This window comes from Vombatus ursinus, unplaced genomic scaffold (genome assembly GCF_900497805.2).
Source record: "Vombatus ursinus unplaced genomic scaffold, bare-nosed wombat genome assembly UNPS02014180.1, whole genome shotgun sequence".
Classification (NCBI taxonomy): Eukaryota; Metazoa; Chordata; class Mammalia; order Diprotodontia; family Vombatidae; genus Vombatus; species Vombatus ursinus.
In genome coordinates this window covers 2922178-2934325 of record NW_020953958.1, presented here as the reverse complement: position 1 = coordinate 2934325, position 12148 = coordinate 2922178, and the positions used below count along the sequence as shown (strand labels likewise).

The 12148-nt window shown below is 37.8% G+C and overlaps 1 protein-coding gene across 2 annotated transcripts in view; it reads right to left on the bottom strand.

The window, feature by feature from the left end:
• Nucleotides 1–12148, bottom strand: part of KHDRBS3 (KH RNA binding domain containing, signal transduction associated 3) — a 248424-nt gene that overhangs the window by 110024 nt on the left and 126252 nt on the right. The window contains exons 3-4 of one of the 2 annotated variants that reach the window (XM_027860420.1): nucleotides 10490–10606; nucleotides 1693–1839 (exon numbers count right to left, since the gene is read on the bottom strand). In XM_027860420.1, coding sequence (XP_027716221.1) covers nucleotides 1693–1839; nucleotides 10490–10606 — 264 coding nt within the window. The remainder of the gene's footprint in view (nucleotides 1–1692; nucleotides 1840–10489; nucleotides 10607–12148) is intronic. The other variant, XM_027860421.1, reaches the window with a different exon arrangement.

The following is a 12148-nucleotide window of genomic DNA, read 5'->3' as shown; positions in this document are numbered from 1 at the left end:
TGAAATCATTTGTTTCCCTTAAAATGTTTCTCCTCTTATGTCCCTTATTTTTGTTTATCATACCTCCAATCTCCCAAGGTTCTGAGTTTATCACCTGAATCATCTTTGCCTCTTCCCTTTCAATTGCTAAGTCTTATTAATTCTACTACTCCTCTTCTTTTTTTCAAAAATCTATGTCTTCTCTACATATATACCCACCCTCACTGAGGGGGAAAGGGGGTGGGGATTAAAAAAAAAAAACTCTTGTAAGAAACACGCATAAAGAAAAATATTCCAGGATTATCTGCATCTAAAATTACAGGGTTTCCCAAATGTCTCAGTGCCATTTTAAGCTATAAAAGCTATTGAAGCTTAAAGCAGCACTATGATGTTTGGGACACCGTATACATGTTTCATTCTGCACCTTTAGTTCACTACTTCACTGACTATATTTATTTGGTATAAAGGAGGGCTTTTATTTGGGAATCAAGATTAAAGTTATGGGGAGAGTGGAGAAGTAAGAATGACTCCAAAAAAGAAGAAAAGAATGTCAATGAAGTATTTAAAAATACATTGGAGAGAGTAAAAGGAAATTCAGAAAGTAATACGGGTCAAACTGGACACTGGGAAAATGACTAAATCATTTTAAACTTGAAACGTACTTTTTAAAAAATCATAGGTAGTGGTGATTCATGGCTTCATAAGCAGTCTTCTTTATTATTTTTATTTAATAGTGAAATCTTTTAAAATTTAAAACTCAAAATCTTATGGAAGTGAATGCTGAAAACTAAAATGAATTAATTATTTAAAAAATAGTGAACTCTTTGCTGGTGCTTGTCTAGTTCATAATTATAGTAAGAAAAGTAAAAACAAACCCAGCAGATATACACACATTTGAGCAAGACCGATGGTGGACATATGATAGACAATATTTCGGTACAGGTTAATGGAAAGGAAAAACAGAAATTACTTTGTTAGTAGACCATATCAAAGTAAAAAATTCTCATTTTGTTGTCCTTAGCTTGCCCTGATATGCAGCTCATGATTAGAATGAGCATTTCTGACACTATTTTCCAGGACTGTGCTATCACACAATTTTATTTACTTTTTTTTTGCTGTCGAGGTATTTCCAAATTACCTTTTCAGCCTTAATCTCTCTGTCTCTGTCTTTCTCTCTCCTTTAATGATAGATAGATGAATATAAAGATATCTGATAGATAAATCTATATCAACCTATCATTGTATCTCTCTACCCCAACAGTACAGTGAACAGAGAACTAGCTCTAGAGAATTCTCAAAGAATTCAAGCTGTAGAAAAGGCACTTGGGTACACTGTTGGACATTTGTTCCTCCACCTAGGAGTCCTCTATACCAGCGATATTAGAGGTCTTTATTTCTATTCTCAGGATTTAATACAGTACTTAGCCCATAGGACACAGACACCAAAAAGCCATGCTAAAACATTTTTCTAGAGAAATTAATGATAAGGATGGCAAGCTTCACCCCTGCCCTTCCTACCTTATCAATGTAATATGCTTAATCAAATCTCTTATTATCCATAATCACTTGTAATGGGGGTTTAGAAAGTTATGTTAAACAAAGGTATCATAGTACAAAATGCAGATAAGAATCTCACAAGGAAATTGAAGAAGGAATTTCATATGTAATTGTTTAAAGTATATTATTTAGAAGAAATAAAATTACTATACTAACAGGAATGAGAAACTTTTTAATTTCTTCCAAAGCGTGTCCCATTCGAGCATATGCTTCTGCTGGAGGGGCAAAAACTTCAATGAGAACATGCAGATCATCATTTAGGTGGAAGTACTTTGCTTCTCCACTTTTTCTCAACTCTTCTTCCTGAAGAAAAAAGAAAGCATTCTTGACAATGTGCAATGATGAGAAAAATAATGATTAAAATACATGATTCTATTTTAGGAAGTGTCACAAAAGATTAAATGAAAATCAACTTAAGTACCCAACACAATCTTTACAAGATTAAATTAGAGGTTAGATATATGCAATCAGGTACTATTACAAAGTCTTTTTTGGTGTAACCATGAATAAAACTAATTTTTTTTAAAAAAATATTTTGAAGGAACAAGTAACTGAAATAGTAAAACATATAGAAAGCAAAAAAATTGGGTGAGGGGTTGGCTTTACCTCGATTCTTTTTTTTTTAAGTTAAGTCCTCAAAGTTATTAGAAAATATGATACCTGCAGATATCATCACAGTAGAGTCAAAGAAATGCAGCATATTAGAGATCAAATGGAGTCTTTTAATTAGCCAGGCATGGTATGCAAGGCTGAAGCACCAATTCCAACAGCTGGACAGGACTTCAGAAGACACAGAGCCCAACTTATAATGTTCTACTGCATCCCTGACCAAGAGCTATAAGTCTCCACGTGAAAACCTTCAAGGATAAGGCACCCCCAAGGCAGCCTTGTCTACTTTACAGCCATTCTAATAACAACATTTTTCCTTGTATCAAGTCTGAGCCTTCATCTCTACATCTTCTGATGCCTCCTGCTATCACAATCTAAGTCTATGTAAAACAAGTCTAATTTTGCTGCAACATAAAAAGGTTTCAAAACACTTAAGGAGAGTAGACATACTCGCCCTAAGTCTTCTCTCCTTCCCATTAATCATCTACAATTCTCTCAAACTGATGTTTTTATGGCATATTGTCCAGGTCTCTAGGTATGTTCCATCTAATGTATCTAAAGATGTAGTGCCAAAAATTGAAAATAGCATTCCAAATATGGTCTGACTTGGTAAATTTATTTCTTTTCTCACTCTGGAAACTATGCTTCTTGATGCAATTTAAGTTAGCATTAGCATTTTTTGTGGGCATGGCACAACTCCCATTAATATTTAATTTAGAATAAACTAAAAACTGGAGACCCTTCTCAGATTAAATGCTATCTACTATAATTCCTATATCTTGTACCTTTTTAGTTATTTCTTTAGAAGCTAAGTATAGGGCAGCTAGGTGGCGCAGTGGATAGAGCACAGGTCCTGGATTCAGGAGGACCTGAGTTCAAATCCAGCCTCAGACCCATAACACTTACTAGCTGTGTGACCCTAGGCAAGTCACTTAACCCCACTGCCTAGCCAAAAAAAAGTGTGTGTGTGGTGTGTGTGTGTGTGTGTGTAAGCTAATTATAAGACTTTACATTTATCCCTATGAAATTACTATTATTCAAGTTTACCCATCAATCTATCCTACTGAGAACTTTTTGGATCTTGATTATGTCATTTGTTATTACTTATCTTCCTCAGGCTGAAAACTGATGAACAGGCCTTCTCTAACAGGGATAGAAGTCACTGCAAAAATAAAGAACAGCAAAGGGCCAAGAACACATCACTGGAAGACTGCAGTAGAAACTTTCCTCTAAGATAACATCAAACCATTAATTTCTACTCACTGGGTCTGAACATGGAACCGTTTTATAGAAATCTAGCAATACCTGTATGAAAATACTATTGGGGCAGCTGGATGGCACAGTGGATAGAGCCTCGGGCCTACAGTCAGGAAGACCTGAGTTCAAATCTGACCACAGACACTTGCTAGCTGTGTGACCTTGGGCAAGTACTTTACCTTGTTGGCCTTAGTTTTCCCATCTGTAAAAATGAGCTGCAGAAGGAAATGGCAAACCACTCCAGTGTCTTTGCCCAGAAAAGCCCAACTGGGGTCACAAAGAGGGAAATGCTACTGAAACAACTGAACAACAATTGTGCCAATAGCATTAATTATTTACAAGACTAGTTTACCTATCAAAAAGGGGAATGAAGTTAGTCTAGTACGACTTATCTTCATAAAACCATTCCATCGTTGACTAATCATTGCTTTCCTAGTATCCTTTTAAAATAATGTATTCTAGAATTTTATCAGGAATAAAAGACAAAGTCACTGGGCTTATAATTTGTAGAATCCAGTCTGTAATCTATTAAAAATCAGGATACCTACCCTACCCAAGTTCTATGGCATTTCTCTCATTTTCTAAAATCTTTCAAAGATAAATGATAGAAAATCAATAATCTTAAGTATCGGGTCTTTTCAGTATCCAGGAGTTTCATTCATCTAGGACTATTAAAGTGAACTCACTTAGGGCAACTAGATTGTGGTCTACTATTATTACAAGGCAGAGGGGAGACAATTTCCTTACTCCTCACCTAAAATTGTCCTATTTGCTTAATGATGAGTGACAGTTCTTTTAAAAGGGACAAAATTTTTTTCAACATGAGAATTCATAATTTAAAATATATGTCATAGATCAGGGGTGGGGAAACTATGGCCTCGAGGCCACATGTGGCCCTCCCTCTAGCTCCTCGAGTGTGGCCCTTTGATTGAATCCAAATCCCCTTAGGATTTGTTCAATAAAATTGGACTCAGTCAAAATGCACCCAAGGAAGGCAACATGTGGCCTGAAGGCCACAGGTTCCCCATCGTTGTCATAGATGATTTGCAGAACACTTTTTAAAAAATTATGACACATTCCTAAATTAATGTATGTTAGTATATGAAATCAGCAATAATAACAATAGCATTTTATAGAACTTTTGTGTTTGCAGAGCACTTTACATATATGATTTCTTTTGGTCTCACAATAAACTGATGTAAGTAGGTTTTGTCACGAGTAAGGCTAGGTGAGGTTAAGTGCCTTGCCCACAGTTAGTAAGGGTCTGAGGCAGGATTTGAACTCGGGTCTTTCTGACTCCAAGTCCAACACTACATCCACCAATTTGCTTTTCAAACATTAAAGCACTATATAAATATAAATTAGAGATGGGGCAAGACTACAAATCATAGGGACACATTATACTACTGGATCAGGATCCAAAAAGAAAAAATCCTAAGCAGAATAGTGAACCAAATATAGGCTAAATAGGGCCAGAGAAGTAATAATTCCACTGTGTTCTGCTTTTGTCCAAACATATCTATAGTGATATATTCAGTCGTGGGTAGCACATTTTAGGAAAGACATTGATATTATGTAAAACATCCAGAGAAGGGCAATCAGGTTTGCAAAGGAAACCAAGATAATGCTGTTTATTCAAAGACAATCTGAAGTAACTCACAGTGTAACTACTGCCTAGAGAAGAGAAAGTTGGTGGTAACAAAATAGCTATTAAGTATTTGAATGGCTGGCTTACTGAAGAACTAGATTTCATCTGCTTTGGCCCAAAGGGTAGAAGGAATGGAACTTCAAAATGGAGATTTTTGCCTCTCTATATAATACAACACTATACAACTGTGGAATACACTACCTCGGCAGGCAGTGGTTTTCCCCTGTCTAGAGATCTTCAAGAATGGGCTGGATAACAACTTGTTAGATTGGTCGTAAAATGGATTCTCAGGTAAGCATAGTTTGGAAGTCTATGAAATGCCAGGCAGCCTCTATGAAATTTTTAGTTATTATTAGTTTATCTTCTATCAGAAGCAAGAATCTCCTCTATGACAACAAAAGTACTAGTTATAGAGTCAGAAGAACTTGATTGTAATTCAGACATTTCTACCTGGGTGACCTGGTTGAATTATCTAAACGCTGAGTTTCATTTTCCTTAATGATATATAATCACACTGAATTGTTTATCTTGAATGTTTCTTTAATCCTTACAGTCTATTATCAATGACAAGTGGTGACCTAGCTTACATTAATATCTCCAATGACAGGGACTTCAGGATAAGACTTAGCAGAGGTAGCACTTGAATTAACAGAAAAATTCATTAGAACCTTGCCTAAAAAGGTGAAAAGATACATCACTAAGGCACTGGACACTGGAAGGTGGCTAGCTGTTGTCCTTTGTGTTTGAAAAGGACCAAAATGGCATCATCATATCAAGGTCAAAGTACAGTGTATCCAAATGTGACTGTTCAAACCAATATGAGATTAAAAGGCTCTATTGTAAGTCAGGCACAATTAGTCCATATGAACATCTGGGATGGAGATGTCTCTGAATTTGTATCTCACATTTGAGCTGGAGAAATTCTGCTTTGCTCACAGAGCACAGCGCCTTCTTTGATGCATGCATGCCATGCTGGACAATCTTATGCCAGTGACAATCAAAACCAGAGTTCTTCAGAGAGACCTTGACAGTGTCCTTCTATCACTTCTTCTGACCATCACGTGATATCCTCTTTTGTGTGAATTCTCCATAAAATAGTCTTCCAGGCATTCAAAAAACATGGCCAGTCCATCAGAGTTGTGCAGCAGAGTTTGAATGCTTGGCAGCTCAGCTCAAAAAAGGACTTCAGCATCCAGTACCTTGCTGATCTTCAGAATATTCCTAAGATAAGTCAGATGGAAGCAATTCAGCTTCCTGACATGGCACTGGTAGACTATCCAGGTTGCAAAGGCAAGCAACAATGAGGTCAACACGATAGCTCTGTAGACTTCAGTTTGGTAGGCACCCTAATATCTCTTCTCTCTCCCACACTTTCCTTTAGAGCCTCCAAACAATGACAATACATGTGGCAACCTCATCATCCATGTGTACATTCCTGGAAAGTATACTACTGACGTAAGCGAACTTATACACAGCATTCAAAAATTCTCCATTTGCTGTAATCAGTGGATGGTGCAGTGCTGGTTAGTGGAGAACCTGTGTTTTCTTGGTGTTGTCAGGCCAAAATTCGCACAAGCAGCAAAGAACTGATCCATACTCTACTGCATCTCAGCCTCAAAGGTTGTACTGAGAGCACAATCATCTGTGAACAAAAAGTCCGAGCACCAACTCTCCCTCTACTTTAGTCTTGGCTTGTAAGCCTTTTCAAGTTAAATAATCTATTGTCAATGTAGTAGCTGATCTTGATGCCATTTTTGCCCTTGATGAAGGCATCTGACAACATTGCTGAAAACTTCATGCTAAAAAGCATGGGAGCAAGCACACAACCTCACTCACTACATTGGTGTCTGGGAAAATAAAAGAGCATCACCTATCATCCAGAACCTGTGGAAGCATTCCATCATGGAACTGGCATACCATACTGATGAAATTCTCCAGGCAATGAAATTTTGCCATGATCTTCCACAAGCCCTCAAGACTGACAGTGTGAAAGACCTTGGTCAGATCAACCAACATTGCGTATGGACCTCTGTTAGGTTCCTTGCATTTCTCTTGGAGTTGTTGGGCAGCAAACACCATATTGACCATTCCCCGGAACTTTCTGAAACCATATTGGCTCAAAGGTAGATGACCGTCTTCCAGGTGAAGGATCAGGTTATTAAGGAGAAGTTTGGAAAGAATCTTGCCAACAATGAGTAAGTGAGACTCTACTCTGTGACTGCCACAAGACAACCAACCTCCTTCTTTTTCCTTTATAGAGAGGGGCAATGGAGGCATCCTTGAACTCCTAGTCGATATCCATCTTTTGCCATATAACCCAGAAGATTTCAGTCAGCAGAGCCACTTGCCTGGTAAAACTTCACTAGAATAAAATCAGCGCCAAGCACTTTGCCACAGTAGAGGAGCTGGATGGCATTCGAAACTTCTCTAGTTGGAAGTTCAACTAGGGAGGGACTGACTTCAACCTGAATACAGTCATAGCTTCAGCACTGATGACAGTTTGTTGAGAAGGGTATGGGAAGTGCTCAGCTCATTTCTCCAGGATTTTGTCCTTATCGCTAATCAATGTGGCTCCATCAACACTAAGAAGCCGAGATAGACCATAAGTCTTTGGTCCATAAATAGCCGTTAGGGCATCATAAAAGCTCTATGGATTATTATTATCAGTATAAAATCGAATTTCATCTATGTTCTTGCTGCTCTAGGAATCCTGCAACTCTCTAGTCTTCGCTCACACTACACTTCTGATGGAGTTGAACTCTGCCTTCTTAGAGAGGGATGCATTATCCAGCTGGTAAACTCTGCGCAGTTACTGTTTTTCATTTAGTAGCTTCTGAATTTCCCCAACATTTTCATCAAACCAATCTTGACATTTGCAAATGTTCTGACCTGGATGAGTAAATGCAGCGTTGTACACCAAGTCTCTGAAATCTGCCCACTTCTTTTTTACTTCACTGTTGCCAACTGTATGTTGGCTCAGCTTTCCCTCCAAATCAGTAACAAACTGTTCACCCAAAGAGAAGTGCTCTAATCTGCTGACATTAAGTCTTCTGCTAGTCGTCTTACCTTGGGGCCGCTGCTTTGGTTGAATGTAAATGTTTAGCTTGGACAGGATAAGTCTATGATCAGGATAGATCGTGGATAACCGTGTCACACATTGTCTTCATCACTCTCACATTCTGTTTCATCTGTTTACAATGACATTGTCTATTAGATGCTAATGTTTGCTGTGAAGGTGCATCCACGAAATTTAATGTAAATTTAGGTAAACGGAAGATAGTGTTGGTGATGAGGACCTGGTCATGAGACTCACAAGTTTTCAGTAGTAAGTGGCTGTTGCTGTTGCTATTGCTGTTTCCAATTCCATTCTTCCCAAGGACTCTTTGTCAAGTCTGATAGTCTATGCTGACTCTGGCGTTAAAGTCACCCAGAATTACAAGCTTGTCCCCTCTGGCACATTGATGATGAAGGTCTTCAGGTCTTCATAAAATTTTACTTTGGCTACATTAGAGTTTAGTATGGCAGGATCATTCCCACTAATGATGGTAGCATGGCACTTTCCTGAAAGCGGCAATTGCACCGTCATGAGCCTATTGTTCACTCTTTATGGGAGGCATACAAACTTGTTGCCTGGATTAATTTTGATTACAAAACCCAAGCCAGTTTCATGGCACATTCCCATTCAGAAATACATATATCCAGCTCTGAGTTTGGTAATCTGGCCTTCATTTGCCTGACTTTTTTTCAATCAGGGCTGCTGTTTGGATGTGATACTTATTGGGTTCTCTTGCAACAAGAGCTATTTGTTTTTCAGGCCTAATGTCCATAAGCATGTGTACATCCCCATAGCAACAGTGAGTGGAATCATCTTTGCAAAAGTTTTTGTACCTTGTTTTGTTTCAACTACAAGGTGGGATCCCTGCCTGCTGTGGCAACCAGGGCAGGGTTAGATTAGGTGAAACAGACAACTTTTAGCGCAGCTTTTCGAGCTCCTTCCTCCCGCCAGGAGATTAGCAATGTGGTCCTTAAAAAAGGCTGCTCAACACCCAGAGGGCTGCTGAATCCCACTGCTGCTTCAGTGCAGGGGGAACATGACCCTATGGCTTGGGCCGCCTGTGTACAGGTTTGTGACTATAGCTCCCAGTGTATCTGGTACTTCCTGCTTTGTCACTTGCCTGTCACCACAGGACTCTGAGGTAGGTAAAAATGGTAAAATGGTATGGTTGATGTCTTTTGACTCAAATTGGATTATGTGAGGCAGTTGCATGAAGTCATTTACGTCTCTCACTCTCTCTTCTAGAGTCTTCAAAGTCCTATAGTATGACAAAAATCAGGATAACTGGCGATGACTTGGGATACAGTAGATGACCTTGGGATCTCTGATATCTAACCAAGCTTTAAGTGCTCCAGAGCACCTGCTTTCACTATCTTCAAGGCCTTTTGGAACAAATTGTTTACATCTGCCTATTCTATTGGGGAAGATTTCACATGCTTGGTGCGGACACCTCCCCTAACTTACCAATGGCTTTGAGGCCCCTCGGTTATGCTAAACCAGGTTGGGGTTTTTCTGGGGTGTGGCTGCTGCACATTGCTACAGTTTCTTGGAGCCACAGGGGAGACGTGGGTGTCAGGTGGACACCAAAGGTGAAAAGCAGTCCTGAAAAGGGCTGGGCAGCCCTCACACCAGAAGTACTAGTCTCCCCTGAACACTTGTGCACCTTGGACGGTGGCAGGAGTACAAAAAGTAAAAAAGGCCTAGAGACACAAAAGACAAATCACCTCTTCCTCAACTCCTTCTAGGTTTAATTCAGATTTAAGTCTCAGAATTCATTAAGAATTTACATGCACACACATACACAAGTACACACATGTAGGTACTGTATATTTTAATAAAAGGGATGCAGAATGTTCTAACAGCGGTACTAGACAATGAGAAATGAGAGTAAGAAAGATATAATGGAAAGAACGTAATAAGAACAGCTAGTATTTATGTAACTTTAAGATTGTAAAGCACCTTACAAATATCTCATTTGAATCTTGCAGAAATTCTGGAAGGCTGGTACTATTATTATCTCCATTTTATAGATGAGAAAATAGAGGCTGAGTGACTTGCCTGGGGTTACAAAGTTAGTAAGTGTCTAAGGCCAGATCTGAAACCAGTTATTCCTGACTTTAGGTCCAAAATCTTTATTTATAATTAAAAATATAAAGTCTTAATTGTAAAAAATTGACTCCAGTATTTATCTGACATATGACTATGCAAAGAGCAGTGGAAAATGATGACTTAATTTTTAATAATGGTTCCATTACATTTTAGATCTATGAACCTAAATCTACCTTCTGAGCCTTAGTTTTTACATCTGTAAAATTAGGGAATTAGAATAAATGATTTCTAAGATTCCTTCTGGCTCTCATTCTTCAGTTATCTAAGTCTATTACCTTTGTTTTGTCTCTCATGGAACCTTTTCCAAGAATGGACATTTTGGTCAAAGTTTCTTCCTGTAAACGCTTGAGTGAATTGCCACGTGGACCCAAAAGTTTTCCAACGAAGTTAAACTAGGAAAAAAAGAAAGAAATAAAGAACAAACAAGCTACAATTTGTAATGTAGAGATATCCTTAAATATTTTTAAAATAGAAAGTTGTATGATGATGATGATGACAATAGCAATTATATAGTGCTTTAAGGTTTGCAAAGTTCTTTACATTCTCATTTTTATCCTCACAACTCTAGGAGGTAGGTATTATTGTCCATATTTTACAGATGAAGAAAATGAGGCAGACGGAAGTTAAGTGAATTAACTAAGTGAAGTAAATATCCAAGTTCATATCAGAACTCAGATCCTCCTGACTCTAGCTCAAGTGATTTATCTACTGTGCCACCTAGCTGCAAGTCCCCTCATCCTAATTAAATTTTATACAGTTCCTTACTTTGCCTTCACTTTTGGTCTCATCACATTCTACTATTATCATCCTTAATTTTGTACATGACTTTTTTCCTCCTCATCTCCTTCTATTAGTTTGTAAAGCCCATATATAACAATGTGGCAATTGCATTGTGAAGGATTCTCTTTAAAAAACAACAACAACAAAACATAGGCAGTTGTGTAAAAAACAGAAAAATCCCAGAAACATAGAAAATAATTCTTCATATCCATCCTTTAACTCCAGTAAGTTATTATTTAAACATCTCAAAGTTAATACTACAGAATAAAAAAAAACCAAATAACACATAGCAATTTTTACTTTGCTTACTAAAATTTATTTTCCTCTAACATTTTAAATAAATCTAGAATCTACAGTTTAACTGTGTATCTGTGCAGTGCCTGACACACAGTTATTTATCAGTGTCTCCCTCTTCACAGAAACCTTTACTGGTTTCCATTACCCATGGGACAAAATGCAAATTTCTTACTCTTAAGATAATTCAGTGTAGTTCCAAAATATCATCCCCAGTTTAATTCATTCTATTCTCCTTCATTCAATATATGATCTAGTCAAATAGCACCACTGAGTGTCTGCTGATCACATCCTCTTTTTCCCTTATTCTTCTAGTCACATAGTCCTTCCTTCCTAGAAATGCATTCTTTCTAAGTTGGGACCTTTCTCTTCCTTCAAGGCCAAGGTTTTTTGCCAGCTACTCCATAAAGTCTTCCCTCATTATGTCCAGCTGAAAGTATTTGCTCCTGCCTCTAATTTTATATGGCCCTTTACCTAATCCTCTCCTTTGGTTCAACCACAATCTATTATTGTAATACATGTTTGTAGACATAGCTACTCTCCCCATTACATTACAAACTTCCCTTGAATACAACTATTATCTTGTTTTCAATTTGTATTAATTTTCCCTGGTACAATGTGCTTTGTCCATGGTAGGTCTCTAATAGCTATTAAATTGAATTTGCACTCACTGAATTGAATTCCAAATACTTTAGATGATTTTACTGGTCTATCCTTTCTATTATAGCTAAATATCATCTTGCTTTCCAATCTACAAACTGCTGTTAGGATAGCATGATCTGAAAATAATTCAACAGAATATGTCTGAGTGTGTTCCGCATGCTCAGAATTGGCTGAGAGGGCCATGAGAGTTACAAAAG